This window comes from Lycorma delicatula, chromosome 4, assembly GCF_047948215.1.
Source record: "Lycorma delicatula isolate Av1 chromosome 4, ASM4794821v1, whole genome shotgun sequence".
NCBI lineage: Eukaryota > Metazoa > Arthropoda > Insecta > Hemiptera > Fulgoridae > Lycorma > Lycorma delicatula.
Window position 1 is genome coordinate 9,170,667 of NC_134458.1, and position 25,556 is coordinate 9,196,222.

Below are 25,556 nucleotides of genomic sequence, written 5' to 3' on the forward strand. Positions count from 1 at the left end.
TGGGGTGACGACAAGAAGTAATGTATGTTTAACTTATGATTACAATCATATATTTTTTCTAAGCTAGCTAAAAGGAAGCAAAGTTTGGTTGTAGATCTTAATAATTTCTTACAAATTATAAACTAATATTTGAGGTTTAAATAAACTTGCTGAAGAAAATTTGATTATCCTAAGAAATATTATTTATACAGCTACTAATATTCTATTATTTAATATTTATTGCAAAAATGCTCAAGAAAGCTGATGTAAAAAAGTACTTTTTATTTTATATTTATTATATTTAAAAAAAAAAAAAAACATGTTTGGATAGTGTTTTACAAAACAAAATGGGTAGTATTTACGTACAAAATATCGAGCTTCAAATAACAAAAACAATTAGATAGGAAATACTGTAGCAGTCATTGTAGTATAACATTTGTTGATGCTGTAAACATTACCTTCTTATAACTTTTATTAAGTTCTGTAATTAAAGAATATGATAAAAACAAGGTTATGTAACAAAAATTAAGAACCTAGGGACACAGTATACACTAATACGCAATTGAGATAACTGTAAAAAATTACACACCAAGAACTGTAAGTGAAGCATTAGCAATAACAATACCAGCTGCATTACGTGCTGTACAAGTATAAACACCAGTATCCATCGCTTTAACATTAACGATAAAAAATACATCATCTGTTGGCATCACGTGCATTCTACGTTCTTGAGCAGCAGGAAATTCACTTCCACCGTCTTTTTGCCATTCTATTTGAGGAGGAGGCTGTCCTGTTGCAGCACATTCTAAGCGTGCAGTGTTGCCAACTTTAGCAGTTACATTGGTGGGTCTCTTCACAAGTACTGGAAATACTAGAACATAAAATTAAAAATTAACTAGATAAATGCCAAATCAATAACAGTAAGCTTCACTTTATCATGCTACTAATAACAAATGCAATATAATATGAAAATAAAGCAAATAATCCTTTTGTGAAAATGAATAAAATTTCTAAAATAGTAATAAATAAAATCTAATAATTGAAAAGGGATATTTAAACAGTTTTGTTTTATCTGCATAACTATCATACAGTTAACAGTTAATGAGAAGTTGTAAGCTCTACTTTTAAGCAATAAAAAACTAAACGAATAATGAATCAAAGTAATTTGTAACTGTTAAAGAAATATTGGTTTTTTTGCATATAAATTCTTGTTGATGTGAAAATTCTATATTTATCTTTTATTTGCATTATTAATTTTTCAATGAAATCTTTTTCAGTTTAAATACAAGTAATAAAATTGCAACATGGTATCATTTCTACAATGATGGCATGTTAAACATATTGTAACAGAATCAGTAAACGGACCTGCGTAACAGATTCCTTACAATTTAGAAGAAAGTATGAGAAAATTATAATGAAAGGGATCTAGAAAAGGGATCCTTTTCTCAGGTTAACAGACCTGTTTAACAATCTGTACTTGGTAGTACTGACAATAGGCACACCTCCAACAGCTGTTGTTTGACAAGAAGGGTTACCAGACCAGAATAGGAATTTATGGGAAAATGTAAGTGCACAGATGATGAAATTATTATGCTTCAACAGTTAAGGAATGAGGCAGACACTGGTTCTTCAGGCAAGGAGATACAAATACTGCCCAGACCAGTGGGAACAGTCAGTTGTTAAGCGACTGCTGCAAGACCATGTTTGACGCGATTGTGTGACGGCGTTATCAGTAAGTGTGTAGTAATAGAAAGTAAAAAGTACATCACAAGCATTCCAGTGTGGATACTGGGTAAATGCAGGAAGTTGCTTGGTGAGTTATTGGTAGACAGTGGTGAAAGATACAGTATTAAATTCATTCATAAAGTGAATGAATATTCACTATTATTATTTTTATTTATTTATCTTATTTTATATGTTCTTAAGAGTAATAAATCGTATTTATAAAAACATTTTTAGTTGTTAGTCTCTCAATATCCTGGCCGAGCCGTGAACACATGACAATATCTTGGACGTAATAAATTAATCAATTTATTTTATTAAATTAAATTCATCATGTAAGCTCAAGACGTGTGTGGGAATATGATATAAAATAACAACTGAAGTGGCTATCTAGTTTTAGAGTTTAATAAAATAATTTTGTTTTGAAGAATTTTCTTTCTATTTTTTTAAACTTATTTAAATCAAAGTTGTAAAAATAAAGTCAAAAATATTATAGTTTAATTAACATTATCGTTATTTCATAACAGCTGTTAGCTTCATTAAATTAATAGCTGTTAGAATTATTTAGTTAATAAGTTATGTTTATAATTTTCATAATTACTCACGAATAATTATAAACAAAAAGCCTACAGTATGTGACTAATGGAAAAGATATGAGGCAAATCTGTTTATTGTTGTCTGATGTGTTACTACATATTAAAAATAAAAATAAATATGGTAATCATTTAAATGAATGAAAATTTAAGCTAACATCTGGAGTAAACAGTATTATCTGAATTACAAAGTTGTGATGGTTTTTTTTTTTGTTAATTAGAAAAAAATCATACATCTCAAATTTATACCAGTAATATTACATAGCGGTAAAAATATTAGTCCATTCAAAAATATCTTAAATGATATTTTTGAATGATACTGATTCCACGTATCATGATTTATCTCCATAGATGTGTTTAACAGTTTAAGGAACTACATCTTGCAGAATGTTTGTTCTAGAAATTATTATAATTTAAGATTATTTACAACTTTAGAAATATTAATTTCAATCCAGACAATGAAATTTTCTTGAGATAATTTTTGAAATGATAACCTCCTTTGGATTATTTTCTCAGAAAAACAATTTCTAACTTTGAAAAATCTCGGAACCCAGGTATTCTGAATGGATTGTAACAAAAGTAAATGGAATATGTTCCTTAGACCCACTAGAAAAATATTTACCTATTAAAAATTTGGGCTTTTTAGTTTATAATAAAATTTGTTGCAAAATATGAAAAAAATGAGTATATCAGTGTTTAATTGACTTTATGTTTTAGATTTTGTTTTAGTAAGTACGGAAAATAATATAGAATAATTGTTTTATCTTAAAAACAAAAAAAATATATAAATAAACTACAAAAAAAAATTATTTGACTAATTTTTAGAGTTATATTTGTTTCCTTGCAGCTAAGGAACCTTAAAAGTTGGTTAATAATAATAATAATATGAAAATATTTTTAAAACATTGTACACTGAGAGAAATTTTATTAATTTAATGTGCTTATATTTATTATTTTTACAACATTAAATACATAAATGTATTAATTTTAATTTATTTCATCATCTTGTCTCTCTTAAGTGAACTATAGGTGAGGGATTTAAACAGCTGTTCCCATTGCATCCTAAACATGCAACTGTACAATATAAACTACTTTTTCTAAATCCACAAGCAGCTCCGCATCCTTTTTTACACGTGGAAAAAAAATTTTTAGTAAATTTTCTGGAGCTGGTGCCTGAGTCATAGTAGTTTAGGGTGTCATTTTCTCATATTCATTCCCATGTCTCTGGTAAAATGTCATTTCCTAACTATAATTGAACTTGAAGATAAACTCTTTTTAAATGCTCAAAAGCTGCATTAGATGTAGGAACACTGCTTTTTTTAATAGTTGCTTTGATAAACATACTGTATTGTAAATTTCATACTGTATCTAAATTTTCAATTTTTTTTTTGTGCACTGTATAATACAAGTATACACGTAATTCCAGATTGATAGATAGAACTAAAACTTGCATGGGCATTTGTGAAAATTTTAGCAGTGTCATGTAAATCCTTTCTATTTTCCAATGATCTGGCAAATTTATTTTTACCTCTAATGAAAAATCAAGAAGTTGTATCGCAGCCAGTCAGTGCGTGTAAAAAAAGAATGTGTTCTCTACATGTAGACAATGTTTTTTCTAAAGATTTTGATGAAAACACTTTCTCACTGATTTTTCCCTTTGGTGGTTTTCGAAAATAAATTACACAGTCTTCAGAACTTTGAGCAATAAGTAAAACCAGAACATCAATATCTTCAGAAACCACATTTCGTGATTCTGGATTAATTGCCATTTCTACTATTAATAAATCAGCATCAGCTTCTGCTTGGAATAAAAAAATGTTATTTTTAGAGAATTTCTTTCATATCAGATCAATAAATCTGCTTTTATTGTTTGTTACTGGCGAGGAACTTATCTCGAGTAATTTTTAAGTACATGTGTTCATTGAAAATAATATCAGCTGATGCATTTTCATAAAGTGCACATTTCTTTCAGCTGATTTTGTACACTGTTTTTTGTAGCCATCAAATATTACATAAACATTCTGACCATAGTTATTTTATATACGCCTAACATAATGATCACGTATGCTCCCAAACGTTTCTTCCATTTGCCATTTGCAGTGATGCAGCAGCATTCCTCCATCAATAACATAACTGAGGTTATGTATGTCATTAACATTTACTGATAATTCCAGAAATAATTCATAAAATGTATATTTCCAAATTTTTTGCATTTCACCATTTTCGAACAGAGCTAGAGGATAAGGTGCTAGTTCAAAAGACATGTAATTTTGAAGTTTGTCTGTAGATTTTTTAACACATAAATGCGTTGAAAAAGCAATAAAGGATCAATTAGAAGAATCTCATCAACTTTAATTTTACTTTTAGTGGTCAATAAGAAGTTACTTTGTCTTTTCTTGATAATTTTAACCAGTTAAAATGTTGTCCATCAGTTTTTTTCATTATTTTCATACCTTCTTTGAAAGCATTGAAACAACTGACTTTTACATTGCCGGCAATCCCTACAGCAATAGATAAAATAAATGGAGTATCAGGAAAGGGAGAGTTGCTCAAAGAATTCTTCTAATGTAATAATATCAATATTATCCCTTTTAATTCTTGCATCTGTAGTGTCAGCATGTTGATGGCTCTTTATGAACGATACATTACAGTAACCTTCCACTCCTTCAACTATATATTTTGTGTAAATTACTCCTTTTATCTATTGACTTAACTCCTTTTATTACTATGCTTTCAGTAACTCCTCTTTTAAAAAGGCCTCCCTCAACACTCACAGATTTCATTAAAATTTGCTCGATTGTTTGATTTGTCGCAATTCCTGAAAAAAGAAATCTGAATGTCTAGCTGTAAAATATCCACCTGTAAATTTTGTGAACTCCAAAGGATCCATTTTTGTTTGCAATTCCTTCATACCTTGTACATATAACTGAGCGGCTTTTGCATGTATGTGGTATATGTCCTGCTGAATGAAAAAATGGTATCACTAATTTCATGGTATATAAATGTAATGACCAATCACCCATTCCGTCTGCAGCAATGAAATCTTTCAAAATGGAGACCATTCGAAAATAAGTTATCCATAATTTAAATGTTCTGTTTTTATTAGCCAGTTCATCTAGTTTTATCTCGAAAATTTCAACTATTTCTATGAAACATTTGTTTTCTATTATTTCTGTAAAATTAAACATTTCAAAAATATTGGAATTTTGTTCATCATTGATTAATTGTAGGAATTTAGGATCGCTACTCATAAGTCTTTAAAAATTAAACGTGATAAAGTTTGTTGTAATAATATATGAGCACGTACTGCCCTTGCATAGGCACATCCAGACAATATGTGATCTACTGTATTTTCAGCATACATGGAAGTGAGAGCTTCCTTAATTCCACAGGCTAATAGCTCCCATGTATGACATGACTGTATGAAAAGATCCTAACTAATATTTAATTGGACAAATTCAATGCTGAAACAATATCACGAGATTTCATATATAATGGCTGATCAAACGTTACAACATTATGTTCTCATAATTAGAGATTTTGCATTTTCTACTGAGGTTTTCATAGCAGTGTATAGTGCTATATTGTTTAGTGTGTACTGAGTACAGTACACACTACTGTACTGTATACACACAGTACTGTATACTGTGTGTATAGTGTATAATCGCTGGGATATGCATTAATAAATGGTAAAAGTATTATAAATGAAAAATCAAAATCTCGTGCATTTGTTAACAAACTCATAAATCCACTCCATTTTGTGAAATCATTACTGCTCTTGAATTTCAAAGACAACCAAAGAATATTTAACTTTAAAGTTATAGTTAACCTTAGATTCAGTTCTTCATTTGGTAGTGTAATGGTTATATTTTTGAATCCTTGACCAGCTGAGGAAGGATAAATTTCAATCGGAATATTTCCTTTTTCCACAACACCAGACTCTGATGGCATTTTCTCCAAACGTTTTATTGCTTCTGCAGGCAGTACACCGTCACTTGAAGTAACAATCTCAATTGATCGCATATTATGAAAAGTTCCTGTGCCATCAACTGTATTCATATTGAAGTCAGCGTTATCATGGACAAATTGAACAAAAGTACCGGGCTGTTTTTTAGGTAGACTTGTGAAAGTCGCTGAAACTTCATATAACTTTGCTTCTTTATATGAACTACAAAAACTCAAAGCGTTACATATATCTATTACTTTTTTTATTCAAATTTTTGATGAAGCATGACAGATAAAGAAACATGTAATAGTGATATGAAAGATCGTGGTTGTACTGCAGAAATAATAGCGTGGGTTATTGAGGTGTATTTATTTTCATAATTACAGATTTTCCGGCTTGCTCTGTTTATTACAATTATTTCAGATAAGATGAAGTGTAATGATTCTGGAATAAATTTGTGAACACTCTTAAAACATTTTATTACTTTCTGGGTAAATTTCTGTAAACTTGCAATTAGATACCTCTTCGAATATTCTCACCAGCAGCTTTTAATATTTTTTTTTCTGCTTCCTCATCATCCGATTTTTGGTTATACCAGGTATTAGATAAAGTTTCATGTGAGACATTTTAAAAACAAATAATTGCGTTGGAACAAAATTTACTGGAAAATAGTATATCATCATCATAATGATTCATTAATCTGTCTTTATTGTTTTTTCATCTGGAATATGCTGTTGTTAAAATACTTCTCAATTCTTGTAATGAGAATTGATAATCATCGTTTTATAAATCAATCATCATCATCAATGTATTTATAAATTTGTTCCACTGCTGCATCAACTTGTAAAACTTGAGGATGGACTTTTTTTTTATCATGATCAGCTATATTTGTGGAATTTTGTAATGAAGTGCAGCAATCCTTGTGATATTTGACTTCAACAGCTACTAAGTCCATTACACCTGATATTCTTTGAAAAATGTCTGAGCCAAAATCATCTTTTCATAATGCCATAAACCAAGTATTGATTCTTTAAAATCTAAATTGTTTACAATTATAATTTTTCTTCGCATCACCTTTGATTGCTTTTTTCTTTTATTTTGTCAGCTTCTTTTCAGCAAATAAAACAATTATTTTTCCAATCAAAAGCTACTGATGATGACTTATGCAGTTTTTTCTTCTGTGAAGAGTAAATTAACTGCTATTGATCCTTCCTTTTAAATGCTTCGATATATTTTTTGTTAATATATATTTGACAACATACTGCAAGTGCAAAAACAAATTCTGCATTATTTAAACAATTAAATCAATCATCTCCTTGTTTTCCAGATGCCTGTCATAAAGTAGGTAATCTTGTAATTTTTATTATTTCTCCTAAATCTGCGTTTTTCTCCAGAACCAGTTCCCAATTTTTCGCATATGAAGCAACTGTCAGCTTCACAATGATTGTTTGCATTAGCTTCATCCATCCTTAATGAAAATCTGCAGAAATAAATGAAAATGAAAGAAAAATAATTTGAAGTAAAACTAAATCGTTTTAACTTTTGCAAAGTAATATAATTGTCAACAATTATATTACTTGATATTTTAAAAAGTGATTACATTCACATAATATAAAACAAGCTGCTAAGAAGTTTCATTATTTACAAAAAAAAAGTTATATACAAACCTTTCATGTTTAAATAATTTAAATATATTCACTATTTGGACACAGTAAAAATGCTCTAATTATTGTTTATTGTAATTGACAACATATATGTTATTATCATATATATATATTGTTATCATATGTTATTATTAACATATATATATATATTTAACTATGTTTTTTCTGAAGTCAATACTTATAAGATCCATATTCCTCTGCAGCAACATATTGTATTTTTATAATAAAAAACCAACTTGAACAACCCAAGTACAGAATTACAAAGTAAATGAAATGACACTTACCTTATTTATTTTTATTCTAAAAGCACTTTCGCGGGATCCGCATTATCAATTGCATATAGGATATATTTATATAAAATTACAAATCAAACATAATTTTTTTTTTTTAAATTAAAATTATAATCACATATACAAAAACGTATGAAGTCAAATAAATAAAGTAACTACATATACGAGGTGCTTCCCAAAAGTTCAGAGAATTTGAATTTCACGCGCGAACCATTGCTGGTATGACCTGCTGCCGCTAGATGTGGGTGGTTAACAGTACTCTTTATGAATCAGTGTTCAAACAGCTGTGATGGTGAGAGGCTGCATTGTTGACTTTTGTGCGGTTGTGTAATGTTGTGTTTTACTGCTTCGGCGAAGTTCTAAATGGCAGATTTTAAAGAGCAAAGAACCTGCATCAAATTTTGCTTCATGCTTAAACAAACTGGTGCAGAAACCCATTGCATGCTTGTGGAAGCATTTGGTGACAATGCTATGAGTAAAAGTAAAACTTTTTTGTGGTACAAACGATTCAAAGATGGACAAACGAGTCGATGACAATGAGCGTTCAGGAAGACCATCAACAAGTGCAACACTGGAAAACATCCAGTGTTTGGCTATTGTTACAGATCGTAGACAAACAATCCATGATGTTTGTGCAATCGTACAAATGTCATATGGGTCCGTGCAACGCATATTGTTGGACAATTTGAACATGAGACACATTGCTGCAAAATTCGTACCGAGACTGTTGAACAGCAACCAGAAACAAAATCGTGCATTCAGCCAAAAAATTCTCCACCCATCCTATTCACCTGACCTTGCCCCATGCAATTTTTTTCTCTTTCCGAAAATAAAATTTCAATTGAAAGGCTGTCGATTTTACACAATTGAGAAGATTCAGGAAGAAGCGCAGAACGTGCTTCGAACACTTACACCTGCAGACTTCCAGGGATGCATGGAATCATTGGAAAAATGCTGGGATCACTGTATCAATGCCCAAGGGGATTACTTTGAAGGAGACAGTGGAAATTATAAGTTATGGTAAGCTATTTTATTTTTATGGTAAAATTACTCAAACTTTTGGGTAGCACCTCATTCATAAATATGATGTCATAATTAAAAAATGTAAAATTAAAATGAATAGAAAATTTATACTATGTAATCTGGCCTTTAATTGACTTCATATGTTTTTGTATATATGATTTTAATTTTAACTAAAAAAAAAAAAAAAAAATGTTTGATATGTAATTTTATATAAATTACATATACAACTGATGATGTGGGACCCCACAAAAGTGATTTTGGAAAAAATAAAGTAAGTGCCATTTCATTTACTTTGTAATTCTGTACTTGGGTTGTTCAAATTGGTTTTTGATTATAAAAATATAATTTATCTACGAATATGCATAAATAATTATTTTAAATTCTTATGCAATTATTGTTTTTTATACGCAGAACAACCACGTGTTTCATTCAATTCATTAGTATAACTGAAACTGAACTATTCTGTGATATGGCAACAGCTGCCAACTTTGGATTTTGTTCATCTGCCATTCTCCCTCTACGATCCCCATCAAAGGTCTTTGCTTTATACCAATGATGTTAGTAATATGTTATAAAAAGTTTGTCTAATGAAATTCAACTTTTAAAGCAGAAATATATATTTTATAATCATAAGTGGGATATTTTAAATAATTGATCATTGTTAAAATAATTAAGAAACAAAAAGTGCAAAGATTTATTAGGTAAACATTTTATTATTATGTATAAAAAACAATATCCAACAGATTTTACTTAAATTTGTTTAGAATACTCGGGTTTCGAGGTATAAATCTAAGGGCACCTCCCCAAAAAAAATTGAACTGAAAAAAACTACAATAAATTAAACAAAAAAGAAGAAAACAAGGTATGGAAGTAAAGGACTAAATATCATTATGCAGTAATTAATAAAATAAAATAATGGGTGATCAATAAACTTTCTGACAGTTTTAATCTGTTTAAATGTATTTTTCATGTTGTAGAAATAGCAGGCATTTAGGCTGTCTAATGATTAAGTTCTTTCTCACCAGGTCTTACATCGATAAGAAAATGTAGTCCTTCAATGAAAATAATTAAATGCAGTCAGGAGGCTCTGAATTGTCCTATATTAAAGAGCTCTGAGTAGTAATTATCCTACATTAAAGAGCTAAGCTTATTCTTCGGAGTATAACAGTTAATTTTTGTTTTGATTTGGTTTCATTGCGATCTTCTATTATACTAGCAAATACCCTGTTTGAATTTTGAAGATCAGTTGTGAAGATGTAACAAACTTTCCAAATAACTGTGATGTATGAGATTGAGAGTGGACCTGATGAATGTAAGATTTAGCCTTTAACCTATCACCTCACCACTTTAGCCTCACATGCAGTCCCCACGGGAAACCCATTATTATTAAACAGAAATTTTTTAATTTAATACTATTTTATTTTATTTAACCAAATTTAATTCTACTATTTTTGTAATTTTATTAATTTTATCGAACTGAATCATTCAGTTTAAATTCAGCTAAGACAGTGATAGAGGCTCACAGTTCATTGATTCAATTCATTAAAATTTGTGCTTCAACCGGCAAATCTCCAGTACTATATATATATAGTCTATGACAATCCCAAAACGTAAGAATTCCACTAGGTCATATATCTAAATCGGTTCAGCCATTGAGCTGTTATGGTGGAACAAACATACATACATACACCCTAAAAACTTTTTAACTCCTTTTTGGGCAGTCGTGTAAAAAGTATAGTAAAAATATGTTTAGGTAAGTCTTAAATGGGTTATAAAACCACATTCAACAGTTACCTAAATGTCATAAATCCACTCTTTAGTGACCGTTTTGTATCTTTACAGTCTATTTACTGGCAATATTAATCATTACTGAAGCTATTCAATTACAAACTTTTTATTTTATTTTAATCAGTTTATAGAATTAATGATCTAATAATCAAATTTTTATTTTTTATAAAATACTTTTACTTATATCTTTTAATACTTGAGTTATAACTTAAAAATACTCCAGCTGTTACTAATTAGGCTGTAAAAGTGATCAAGCAGTACTAAAAATAGAAACTGTATACATAATATCAAGAAATCTTTTTGAGTTGAACATTATCTACTTAACAGATACTTTTATTACTGAATAAGTTATTTATATTAAACCAAATTTAACACACACTCAGCCTATAATGCATTAATTCCAAGTAGTTGTTGTTCACAGATATAGTCATTCTCTGTACAGACAAAATTAGTTCATGGCAATCGCCCATGCTAGGGAGATTTCAATGTAAGCACAGAAAATTCCTAAAAATCATAATTATTACATGCATAATAACTAAATGTATAGATTTCATACAAAGATAAAAACCCTCTTCTTACAATGATTGGTATGATATATGCAACATAATCAGAAAAATTATTTTAAAGAAATGTTATGTATTTTATGGCACAAGTGAATTAGAAATGATAAACACAAAAATAATATTCTTGCTTTTCAAATGTTGAAGTCTTAAAACTGATGAGTTTTAAAATCTGATTAAAAGACAAAACAACCCTTTAACATTTTATATGTTATATATTAGTGTTAATATGGACACGCATTTACAATTTAACTGTTCTGAATGATAGTAACGCGTTAAACTTTTGTCCTATATATGATGTCACAAAGTTAAAAATATGAAATACAGTTCAAAATGTAAAATATGTTCTATATTATCATGGTATTATTCATTGTAGTATGATGAAGGAGGCTCTATTATACCTTTTAGCATCAAATGAATTAAAAGTCATGTTTTACTAATCACAAATACTTTTAAACAAAAATATTAAAAGAGTATATGAAACAGAAAAAACATCTTACCAAGAACATTGAGCTGTGCTTTATGAGAGTAAACTGTACCAAAAGCATTGGATATTATACACTGATATTTAGCAGAATGAGCCGATGTAACATTATGTAATTCGAGATCAGACTTTTGTTCACCACCAGCAGTAGAGATCCATTCTTTTACTTCGTGGTTGTTTCTTTTCCACTTGAATGTCATTGGACTTTCAGATGAAGATTTAGCAATACATGTCAATCGAACATCAGCACCCGCTAATGCCATCTGAGAGTTTGGCTCTTCAATTATGTGAGGTTCAGGTGAGTCACCTGGGGCTAAAATAGGAATCAGTTATAATTAAATTTGTCCACAGAAAACAACAGCAACAAAATGTGAAGCAATAAAGTGCATTTATCATTATAAATTATATATTCTATTAAGAATAATAACAATAATTAAAAGCTACTTTAACATGTATATTGTTATATCTTTGTATGTATGGACCAGATAATACTGCAACATGCTCCTAGTAACCATTGGACCTAGGATGTTTTAGTTTTCATTTTACAATATAAGAATTAAATTAAATTTTTTCTAATAGAATAAATTCTAAGAGAAAATTCTGCTCATAATTTTAGATTCTATGTATTTTTTGAAGCCAAGCACTGTACATTTTACATTATCGCTGTAAATAATATATATATATCAACTTTTAAATACTTTCCCCTAAAGATTACATAAGTTGAACGATGAAGTTGGGACAAAAAATAGCATAAATAAATTTTTGACAACCTTTATTAGATTTGAAATACAGTTTATGTTTAATAACACATACTACCATGTTTGCATAAAGCATAATTAATAGAAGACAAAATTTAAGATTAGGATGAATACGAGTGAAAATGAGCAACATAGGGTTGTGTTCACAACAATGAAATAACTGTTTATTTATTTTGAAAAGGATTGTCACCTGTCATTTTTTATCAATATTATTAATAATATTATAACATATATATATATATATGTTACCATGAAAGACCGAAATTAGAGAAAGTCAATATTCTCCAGTGAATGTCAACACATACCAAATACGTTGGTGAAAGACTGAAATATTTGCTTATATTATTATACATTTGGACCTTTGCCAGTACATGTCTATAGATACAGATAAGCACTGGTAGGGGTCTAAACAATAACTAGATTAAAAAAAAAATCACCAAATATCAATCTCTAGGTAAATAGATTTTGAGAAACCTCACAAAAAAAAGGAAGTTTAAATTTAGGCAAAACAAAACCTACGCTCGCTAACCTCAGCTAATTAACATTAAATATACAAATTATATGTGCTATTTTCTAACATTGGAGGTGATTAATCAAATTTAACGCATTCAGCATGCACTGATAGTGAAAGTTAAAAAAAAATATTTTTACAAAAATCTGAATAAATGGCAAATGTGCTTACCATTAATTTGTATCGTTATTGTTCATCCATGCAGTTAATATATTATGTACATCCTGTTTGGTCCTTTCAATTTATAAAATGCTGAAAATTTGATTAAATTTTTTTATAAATGCAGTGAATTTGACTATTCACCTCCAATGTTGGAGACTAGCATATATAATTTGTATATTTAAAGTTAGTTACATGAGGTTAGCAAGTGAAGCAAACGCAGGTTTTATCTTTGGCTTAAATTTAAACTTACTTTTTTTTTGATGAGGGTTTCTCATAATTTATTTACCTTAGAGATTGGTATTGGGTGATTTTTTTTTTTAAATTTCTAATTATCGTTTCAAATCCACCCCCCCCCCCCCACCAGAGCTTATCTGTTTGTCAATATATACCGGTAAAGGTCCAAATAAGCAAATATATATATATATATATATATATTTTTTTTATATGGCGAAAAACACATTATCATTACCTAGAATAAAATATTTTTACAAAAAAAATTAACAATCAGACTAGCCTAAAAAATAAACAAAAGCTTACTAATATCACAGCTAAAAAGTCTCTTAAAACACATTTAAAATTAATATCACAGTAGTAAACATAAAATTAATATCACAGTTGTAAACATAAAATTAAAAATCTGTGTAAACATAACAAATATAGTTTAAATAACAACAGATAGAATTTAACAAAGTCTGAAAGGGGTGTAAAGGGGCCCTTCTTGGATAACAGAAAGACTAAGACATAAAAATCATAACTAACATAAAAACTAAAATATTTAAAATAAACTAAAACTTACAACTAATAATACAGATAAAATATCACTAAAAACTTAAAACTAATATCACAGTAGGAATCTTAATAAGGTAAATTTATTTCAAAGGATACAAAAAAGTAAAAAAAAAAAAAAAAATTAAATAAACATGAATAAAATTTAACAAATTCTAAGACGGGTGTAAAACGTCCCTTCACGAATAATAGAATAAAAAAAATCATAACAATTAAATGAAAAAAGAAAAACAGCTACATTAAAATAATTCTTCAACACTAGAACTATTTACACTAAAATATTAAATTTTGTGTAAAATATTACCACTTTGTAAAAGTAGCAACACTTGGTCTAAAACTTCCTATTACTGTCCAGGATTAAACGAATGTTTCTGGGCAATTTAAATTTACGATGTAAGGTCGCATAACATATGCAATCCACAAGGATGTGGCACACTATCAAGCTGAAGTTGTATCGTACGCATAATAGTGCGTTTTCTGCTGACATGAGATACCTGTGTGTGATTATGGTATGTACTAACCGCAATATACAGAGGACCACTTCCTCACAACGAGTTTTACTGGATGAGGAGTCCCATGGCAACACAGAATCTTTAGTGTGCTGGAGTTTGTTATCTACTGTAGCTGTCCAGTCACCTTGCCACTTTGTCCGAAGAGTGTTTTATACAATTAATAGTCAGAAGTAGCAACATGAATGGTGAAGGGAGATCAACTACATGCATCTTTAGCAGCAGAATCTGCATGTTCATTACCTGGAATTCCCACATGGCTAGGAATCCAGCAGAATCTCACTTTGTTGTGATGGTTCAACTCAGCAATTGCATTATAGATTTCAGTGACAACAGGATGTCCAGAGTACAAATCTTCTAAATCTTGGAATGAACTACATGAGTCATTATAAATAAGGATATGTTAGTATTTTGGGTTAACAATATTCTAAGCCTTATTGATAGCATACAGTTCAGCAGTAAAGACATTTGTAATACTAGGTAGACCAAACATATAGGTTCTGTCTTTAATTATAAATGCGCATCCTACGATATTATTCTGTTTCGATCCGTCTGTAAATACTACTCTGTCTGGATTTATCTTGGAGAAAATGGTAAAAAAATTTGCTGAAAGACAAGAGGAGCGGTTAATTTTTATTGTGTATCGTATGGTTAAAATTAAATTCTACAGGGTTCAATGTCAACGGAGGATATGAACATGGATAAATTGGAAAAATAGAAGGGATGTTAAAATTTACACCCAATTTATAAGGTATTCATACCCAGTGTTTACTATGAACACTGGGTATGAAAACCCATAGATGCTGTATAATGTGGATGGTCCTCATTCTGACATAAATAAGGATTTGCAAAGACCACATTAAAATTTGAGTGATTCAGATGTTCTTTAAGATTGGCAATGTAAGATAATAAAAGTTGGTCCCGTCTATTCCAAAGTGATCGCTTACTGCAGTCAACAAGTATGCTTACGACAGGGCTTGTTCTAAAGGCACCTGTAGCAAGTCGGAGGAAAGGATGATGTACAACATAGCAACGCACGATTAGACTCGCTTAAGAGTACAACCATAAACTAAACCATAATCTAAATGGAAACAAACTAAAAAATAATAAAAATGTGACATACTTGACAGATCAGCTTTCCAATTGACGTTGCTTAGGACATGCAGCATATATAGAAGGTTTGAACATTTTGTTTTTAATTATTTGATGTGTTTGCCCCATGTAACATGGCTTTCAAAAAATACACCTAGAAACTTAGAAATAACAATTTGGTCTCCATTGAGAAAGACTTCAGAGTAAAAGGGTCCCGCAGGTGAATTTTGTTTTCTCAGGTGAAAAGGTGAAGCCAGTAACCTTGGACCAAGCTTCAAGGCGAGATATAGTGTTCTGTAGTAGTCTTTCTGCCGTGGTTGTTGAACGGGACAAGACATATACAGCAACAAATAAATTACATGAAAAATGTGGTTACACATTTAGTAATACTGTTGACAGCTACAGCAAACAAGGTAGCACACTTAATACACTTCCTTGAGGCACTCCAGTCTCCAAGGTGATGTTACCGATAAAAATTCTCCAACATGAACGTGGAAAGTTTGGTCATTTAAAAAACCCCTAATAAATGCAAGCATGTTGCCCTTGACTCTCCATTCTTTAAGGTTGTTTAGAATACCACATCATCAGGCTGTACCATACACCTTCCTGATATCAAAAAAGGTAGTGATGAGGTGCTGGCGGAGTAGGAAAAGCGTTTTGAATAGCTGTTTACAGTGACACTAAATGGTCAACAGAAGATTGTCTTGGCAGAAACCACACTGTTCTGGAGATAACAAGTCATGTCTCTCTAAGTACCATGTAAGCCTGTCAGGTCCAGGGGAGGTGTCACGTGAGTTTTTAAGTCTGTGTGACAATTCATTGAATGTGAATGGAGCATTTATTCATCGACCAAATCACCCATGTTTAACGATAATACTTGTACTTCTGAAATTCGTTAGTGTACGATGAATTGAGAGACACCGAGTGGAAAGCTCACTGTCTCTTTCATCGTACTCTAGGCAGTGGCAAAAACCTTAGCAGATTCGAAAAGAATCTGCTAAGGTTGTTGCCACAGCAGAAGATGATGAAAAAAGTTCTCCTTCATGAATGACATTCTAAGAACAGATTGTTTCAGTGATCCGCAAATTGCACGGATCTTCTTCTACACAGTAGACATAAGAGTATTGTTTGAGATGGTGTCCACGTATTTCATCCATGACTTTCTCTTAGTGTCTAAGAATACCCGACAACATACTGCTCTTGCCTTATGATACAAATTTAGATGTTCATTTGTAGGCCTGCAGTTAAATTTCTGCAGTGCCTGTTGTTGTTTGCAATTAGTTTGTTATGTTTTAATTCTCCAAGGAATGGAGATATGTCTAGGGTTTCCTGATGTTTGTGGGATATATCTATTAGCATTCTCAAGTACGATGGTAAAGTGAAAAGAGGTAAGTAGAAGAAGGATGTCAGCACCATCGTCAAACTGTGATGAGAAGGCTTTATGGTAACCATTTCAATCTGCTTTTTCAACAATCCATCTACGTGGCCTTTTGTTCACCTTGTGGTTGACACCAAAAGCAACAATAACTGTCCTGTGGTCACTGCCATAAAGGTCCTCACAAACAGACCAATTAAAACAAGGGAGTAAACTTGATGAGCATAAGGAGAGGTCAATGTTGGACAGTGTACCACACGTAAGGACATGAAAGTATATGATCCATCCAACTAACCAACCCACCCTTTTTCAATTAAAATTTTTCCAAGGCGCCCTACTCTAAGTAAAAGTATGGCTACTCATAAGTAAGAGATAAAAATAAATAAAACTCATGTTTTTATTATGTTTTTACTTTAACATTAAATTAATAATTATAAATATCTTGGTTCAATTAATCATGAAGCTTTTACAATATTTCATGGTGCCTCTGTGAAGAGGCTGTGGCTCTCCAGGGAGCTGCGGCACACAGTTCGGGAATCGTTGGTTGAGAGCATTGAACTCAAAAGTTTGGTGAGATACAAATTGCAGATATGCATACAATTTGAAGGGGACTGAGATTTTTACAGCAATAGCAGGAATGAGGGTAGCTAGTGATATCCCTGTAGCCGACACCTCATTCTGCATGAAAATAGCTATTACACCACTTTCTCTGCTGTCTATGAGACAGTCGTGTCTCTCATAGGAATAACTGCTGAATCTTACCGCCTCTTGTTGTAGAAGGTATATTTCTTAGAAGCACATTATTAACACTTCATGTGCAGGCATCAATACTTCAACATCTTCAATGCGGGACCGTAAACCTCTAAGTTCCACTGAATAATGCTCATAAAAATAGTTAGATACAAAAATACAGATAAATATATATGAAACATTTAGTTGTAGGTAATTCGGTTTTTCTTTTTTGAATTGTTTGTTTTACAAAACTCCAATGACCTGGGATTGAGCAGTTCCTCTACCATATCCTCCAGTAGATGTGGTGTTGGAGGGGGAGATTTAGAAAAATGGGAAGTCACAGACGATGAAGAATATTTTCAGATGATGAGCTGAATTTTTTTCAGCTCATTGCAGGTTCTGCACTGTTGGATAGCTGCATTTACAGAGGCTTTACTTAATGTCGCGGCAGCAAAAATGACATATAGTTTAACCAGATTACAGGAGGTAAGTATCTTTTTATATTCTCTTCGGGTAGCTGGCAAATAAAGCGTTTGCTCGGTACAGATTTTTAGGAATGCCTTCATTTTTTTAAAAACTGGGCTATCTTGTGAGTGAGCTGAATATGTTGCCCCACAGTTAGCACATGTCTCTTCCTTCTAGCAGTTAGTGTTGTTGTGACCTTCTTTGCACATTGAGTGTGAATTACAGTTTTTGAACAAGATGTTGTGGTATGGCCATACATTTGGGATTGGAAACATCATCGTGGGTTGGGGATGAAAGATCGTACCTGAACTGACAGTTAACCCACTTTAATCTTCTCTGGTGTTATTGGAAGATTAAATGTTAATATAAGGGAAGGTGTAGGTTCTTCCACTCTGTTCTGTTGTTTAGTTATTCATTTCACCTCCACAACTTGCTGGATATGAAGCTTAACAATTATTTCACTTACAGGTCATGGCAAACAATTACTCCCCCGGCTGGTATTTAGGGTCTTGTGGCATACTGCACTTATGTTTATGCTATCCATATTGTTGAGACGTAACAGAGATCGACTCTGCTCATCATTAAATGTTTCTATCAGAATCGTTCCATCTTGAAATTTTCTGATGTTTTTTGGAGAACCACCTGAACCTGTTACAACTTTGTTATTCAGGAGAGGCAAGATCTTATGGAGGAAGCCACCTTCTTTATTATTCCAAAGTACAAGAAATCGAATATTTTTATATTTTAGATCTGGTGCATTAGAATTTAATGTACTCTCTTCTGCAGGACTATTATCCTTGTCAGACAAAGTTGACTGAGGTCTTTTCACTAGACAAACTTTGGTGGTTTTTTTCAGGTGGACCACCAACCATCATAGAATTTATTCGTGGACTTGAAATTTTGGTCCCACTAGTACTGGTGATATAACGAACCACTCTGGCAGAGTGCACATTTACTAGAGTTAGAGCCAGTAGTTTTTAAGATATTCGATGTAAAGCATAAAAGTTGGTGTCAAAAAGCAAATTTCCTTACAAAAAAACTTTGTAGTACAATCACTTTGTTAAATGACTAACAAATGCAGAGGATTTAGCAACAAAACTTGTAGAGAATTTAATTCTGAGAAAATTAATGTAACTACAGTTAATAAAAAGAAAATAGAAACTTTTAAAAACTGGCTTTTTACTGAAACAAAACAGACAAAAAAATTTATTATTCTTCCTGCACCTAATAAATATTCTTTTTAAAACAAAGACTTTTTCTTTGGTGTATCAAAATTTGCAGTCAACGGATTATCCCCAGCAGTTAAACTTCTGTCACTGGCTTCTAGACAACGCTGATAAGGTAAATTTAATTTTATTTACTGATGAAGCCACTTTTACAAGAAGTGGAGGCTTCAATTCTAAAAACAGACATTTATGGAGCAAAGACAATCCACTGGTATTGTGGAAACTAGTTTACAACATAGATTTCACATTAATGTTTGGTGTGGCATTATTTATGAAAAAATTCCAGGACCATTTGTTTTCAATGAAAACCTTATGAAGAAGCATACGAACAATTTTATTTTCATTATATTTTGTGTAATTAATTGGTTTATTAACTATGTTTGTTTATGTATTAATTTTGTGTGACCACAGATGATTTGAATATCTATGTATTGTGGTTTTATTGGTTGTGGGTTTCCTATATACTAGTTATAAAATAATTATTTTTATTATTAATTTTGATACTAACATCTAATATATATATGTACATAAAATATACATTGAAATTATAATATATATATATATATATATTCAAATTCAATACTGTAAAATCCATCCTCCAAATACTGCACTATACCAGGTGTGTAAATATGAAACTGGAATTTTTGTATAGAAAATACACATTCATTGTACGAAAATTATAAAAAGTTTTTTATTTGAAATATTGTCCATTGCTAGCTATACATTTTTCCCATCTTTCTGACAATTTATGAATGCCACGCCAAAAAAACTGTTGATCTTTTGAGGCAAACCAGTCATCGAGCCATTTTTGTACAATTTCATAAGAAGTGAAGTGCTGCTCGGCAAGTGTGTTCCATCGATGCAAATAAATAGTAGTCAGATGGAGCAAAGTCTGTTGAGTAAGCCGCATGCGAAAGTATTTCCCAGTTGAATGCCTTAATCATTTCCTTGACTGGTTTTTCTGTGTGTGATGGTGCATTATCATGAAGCAAATTCACTTTGTGTTGCCTTTTTTGATATTCTAATCATTTTCACGCAATACTCAATTCAAATCGATCATTTGTTGTTGGTAGCGTTCAGCATTAATGGTTTTGCCAGGTTTTAGCAGCTCATAATAGATCACACCCTTCTGATCCCATCAAACACAGAGAATTGTCTTCTATCCATAGCGATTTGGCCTTGAAATCGACGTCAATGGTTTGCTTGGAATTACCCATGATCTTTTACGTTTACGATTCTCAAAATACATCCACTTTTCATCAACTATCACAATTCGATGTAAAAATGACTTTCTTTTGTACCTGGAGAACAGCATTTCACAAGTGGTTTTTCAGTTTTCTGGCTGTCTTTCATTCAGTTCACGTGGAACCCATTTTCCCATCTTCTGGTCTTTCCCATGGCTTTCAAACATATGAAGACAGCTTCTTGTGTTATATTTAATTGATCTGCGAGTTGTTTTTATATTTGAGCATCATCCTCACCCAACAGTGCTTGCAATTCGCTATCTTCAAATGTTTTCTGTGTCTTCCACATTCTTCGTTTCTCACGTCAAAATAGCCACTTTTGAATTTTTAAAAAAAAATTACTCAAAGAACTGTGATTCACCAAGAGTATGCTCATCGTAAGCTTTGACAAGCATTCAATGCGATTCTGCAGCAGTTTTCTTTAAATGGTAACAGAAAATCAATGCTGTCTGCAAATCATAGTTTGTAGGTACAAAACTCGACATATTTAACGCTAGTTAAAACTATGCTGTTGTATGAAACTTGTATTGTTGTGAGTTGAAAATCTTTGTCAGCTGTCAAGGAAAGAAAATGGCGCCAATGATACAGTTTGATGGTAATTACATTGACAGCTAGGGCCATCTGTGAGCAAATTCCGGTTTCATATTTAGACACCTGGTATATATATTGATTAAGTAGGTTATGTTTTAAGTTATATTTGAGAAAGCTTCGAATTTAAAGTGAAACATTTTATTTTTTTGTGTTCATTTCTGTTTAATTATATAAAATGTTATAAAATATATGTTTTATATACATATATTTTTTTTTCAAAAAGTAAATCCTGTTAAAGGAGAACTATGAACAGCAGATGTGGTTACAGTGAAGTAAACATGAATATAACATTTTATATGCCATATATTAACTATCCTAGGTATATTTTCCCACGCTTAACTTTTATTGCAAAAATTATACAGAAATATTCTGGTGTTATCCGAAAAAAAATAAAACAATATAAAAGCAATATTTCAGCACAGAAGACAAATACTAATATCTTATTCAGTAGTGTATATGTTAATATATACATATTTAAAATGACAGCTAAAGACATACATAATACTTACAGCAAAAGAAATCTTCTAGAGGTATATCAGTAATTTGCTTCCCTTTTAGTAAACTAGGATGGCCACATGATACTTGAAGTGTATTCACTTTAGAAAACTGTTGTAGCCAATCTGGAAACCAAGCCAATCTACAATCGCAAAGAAGATTAGTTGTATTCATATGGATGATGTTTAATTTGGGCAGTGATAAGAATGCATTTTCTTGAAGGGTTAATATCCCATTACCTTTAAGGTTTAATTCCACCAGATTTTCCAATCCGAGAAAAGCTTTTGGTGGTATAGATGTAATCATGTTACCTGCTAAACCCAATTTTGTTAATCGTTTTAAGCCCACAAACACACCATTTGTATCTTCAAATGTCCATGAAATATTGTTATTATTTAACTCTCTGTAAAATAAAACAAATGCATAACTTAAAGAAAACAAAATAAAAACTAAATCCTTACAGAATAAACTTAATATTCCTTTAAATATTTTAGATGACTCATCAGTAAGGCAGTTTGATTGTTTACAAGCGTGTCAAAGGTGGAAACACATGCCTATGTATTAACTACAGATTAAATGTGCTAACTAAATACTCTAACTATTAATAAACTGTCAAATAATGTAATAAACCTATCTTGACCAGTTAATGTTAATGAACTCATATTATTATATATATCAATATTACCTTATTGCTAACTTAATATTAATTGCAATCTGGCTGAATCATAGATTAATATTCTGATAAACTCGTTAGGTAAAATTAAAATCAAACTGATGTTATGCTATTCTTAATGAAGAAATAGCAGTTATTATAAATAAACTTATAGCTATTGACAGTGCAAATAACCTACTTAAAAAAGTGCACAGAATATGTACACTGCTTTTCAACAGAATATGAAATTTCAGGCACAGAACTAAATAAGGAAGATTTAAACACACTTAGACAACATGAAATTAAATATTTCAAAGACACTGTACAGTCTCTGAAGAAACTTAACCTAGAGCAAAAACTAGGCCAGAAAAAAGGTAACATTTTTTCAACTGGTTTAACAAGTACAATTGATTTTTAAAATTTTAAATTTTTAGGTATTTATCCATTCTGCATACATGAACAGAATAAAATAAATACAACTGATGTGATGTAATATTTATGTCTGGACAAAAGTAAAACCATGGAAACTAGGAAATAATTAGGTTTCTTGAGTCACTAGCACAATGTTGTAAAATGCATATACAGTAGTCAATGGAAAGAAACCTCAATTTCCTTTCTCCTATCATGGAAGAATTCTACAATGAACAGCAATCTTTCAAAGATGTACAGTTAGGTCTGTCTTATCTAGTATTAAAAAAATTACCTATAAAAAAGGAGTGAAACTATATTCTATGCACTAAAAAAGAACACAACAGGTGATCTAAGACATGTTGCATTCAGTCTAACTGTGGTATGCAAGCCAGGTAAGTCAAAATATGGTTGTTTATCACATAATCTATAGTAATCTTCATGAAATCAACAAATATTACAAAAAAGTGTCTGCATGGAATTTTTTCCTTTGTACTTTGAAGATATTTGTCTTCAAATTTTGTGTAATCGCTCTAATTCAATTTAAAGATAAAATACAAACAAACCTTCCTGAAATCCATAATATTACAAGAAAAAATTGGTGCTCATTTTAATGTTTTACTTTAAAAGTTAATCACTTTTCTGTTTGTTAGTATAAACATAAAAATTTGTAAAAGTCTGGAGATTCCATTGCTGATTAATAGTTGAGATTTAATACTTAAATCTTATCACCTATAAATTTTAAATCGGTCATATAAACCAATGTAGTTATTATATTTGACACATGACAATAAAGAAAGAAACAAATACTTAGTGTATTAGTCCTAACTCTCATCCAGCTAGTGAAATTCCCATAACAATAATATAGTAAAGCAAGCCTGATCAAAGCAATATCAAAATCATTACTTTACCAGAAAAATTGAATTATCATGAATTTTTTTTAATTGCTACAAAATATTAACCTCTGCCAGTTTAAAAAGCAGTATTAGGAAAAAGGGCCTAATTATAAAAGAGTTAATATTTTATTTTTTTTATATAATGGTGCTTAAAATCAAAAAAAAAAAGTTCTGCACAATAAATTTAAATTTATCAACTACATACATTCTATGGTAAAAAAAGACAGGATGCCACAAGTTCTAATACTCACAGTACTTTAAGAGATGAAGTATGATTGAAGGCTCCTTCAGCGATACTTGATATAAAATTATCATTTAATTCCAAATGCTGTAATTTTGATAAATGCTTCAATGTGTCTACTTCGATTTCATGTAATTCATTAAATGAAAGATTCCTGCAATTTAATTATCAAATTAACAAAAATATGAGATGTGTATTCATCTATCTGAATTAAACTGATTTCAATAAAGTTTTCTTAAATAGGCAATTTATATATAAAAGGTATATTTAAAATTATATATAAAAGGTATATTTAAAAGGTATATTTTGATGTAAAGGTAAGCAATAGCAAAACATTCTCATTCTAAACTAATTTGAATTTCTTTACACCTTAAACACCTGAAATAAGAAAAATATTTCTTGACAGTGACTTGAAATTAATGTGCTTATATTATTTTAATAATAATTAAATGGATATATTACATACAATATTAAACTTACAACTCTACTAAATGCATGCAAAATTCCCATCCTCCTTCCTCTTGATTCTCCTGATTCCTGTTGATTTTTCTGATTAAATTATGACTAAGACTAAGACGATGAAGTGACTCTAATCCGTATAACCAACCTTTAGATACTTCAGTTATCTTATTGTCATCTAGCTGCCTAAGAACAATAACAGTCATAATATAATAACAAAATATATTTTACAAAATATCACAATTTTATGCTTTCAAATTCATAAGATTCTCATTTAATAACACCAAAAATTAATTTAACAAATAAACCAAAATTATCTTCACACTTTAAATTTATAAAATGAACTGTTATGAAGAGATTTTTCTTTCAAACAATATAAATAAAATTAAAAAATTTAATCATTTTGGTTGTAGTTTGGTCTGGAATGTTGTTTTTATTTACGGCTCTAATCCTTACTAAACTTATTCATTACTTGGTAAAACAGTCACTATCTTTCTCTCTCTCTCTCTCTCTCTCACATGCATATATACAATAAAAACAGAAATAATGTTGAAATATTAAGTTCACAAACAATAAAACATTACTACAGCCAATAACAAAGAAAACATTTCAGTCCAAACAAGTTGTAAAAGAATGAAGCTAGCCTACATTAAGTAAAACAATCTGCTTATATTTTTTTTTAATAATATACAGGATATCCTACAAAGAAACTTTCAGGATATGTTCTGCTGGTGAAAATAATGAAGAATGTTCATATAAACACAGTCTGGAAATGCTTTGTTTTCAAATTACAGCTAGTGAAACACTTCACCCAGACTCCAGCTCTTCTAATATAAGAAGCACTACTGTAAGTTTTAGGACCCAAATTAAGTTGGTGGTTTATTATGTAATTTGAGCTGGGAAAT

The 25,556-nt window shown here is 30.5% G+C and overlaps 1 protein-coding gene across 2 annotated transcripts in view; it reads right to left on the minus strand.

Moving 5' to 3' along the window:
* The window catches only part of lbk (leucine-rich repeats and immunoglobulin-like domains protein lambik), a 92,637-nt gene that overhangs the window by 34,988 nt on the left and 32,093 nt on the right, over nt 1-25,556 (minus strand). For both annotated transcript variants that reach the window (XM_075362271.1, XM_075362272.1), the window contains exons 7-11: nt 24,673-24,837; nt 24,203-24,346; nt 22,010-22,398; nt 12,066-12,362; nt 569-850 (exon numbers count right to left, since the gene is read on the minus strand). In XM_075362271.1, the coding sequence (XP_075218386.1) occupies nt 569-850; nt 12,066-12,362; nt 22,010-22,398; nt 24,203-24,346; nt 24,673-24,837 (1,277 nt within the window). The remainder of the gene's footprint in view (nt 1-568; nt 851-12,065; nt 12,363-22,009; nt 22,399-24,202; nt 24,347-24,672; nt 24,838-25,556) is intronic.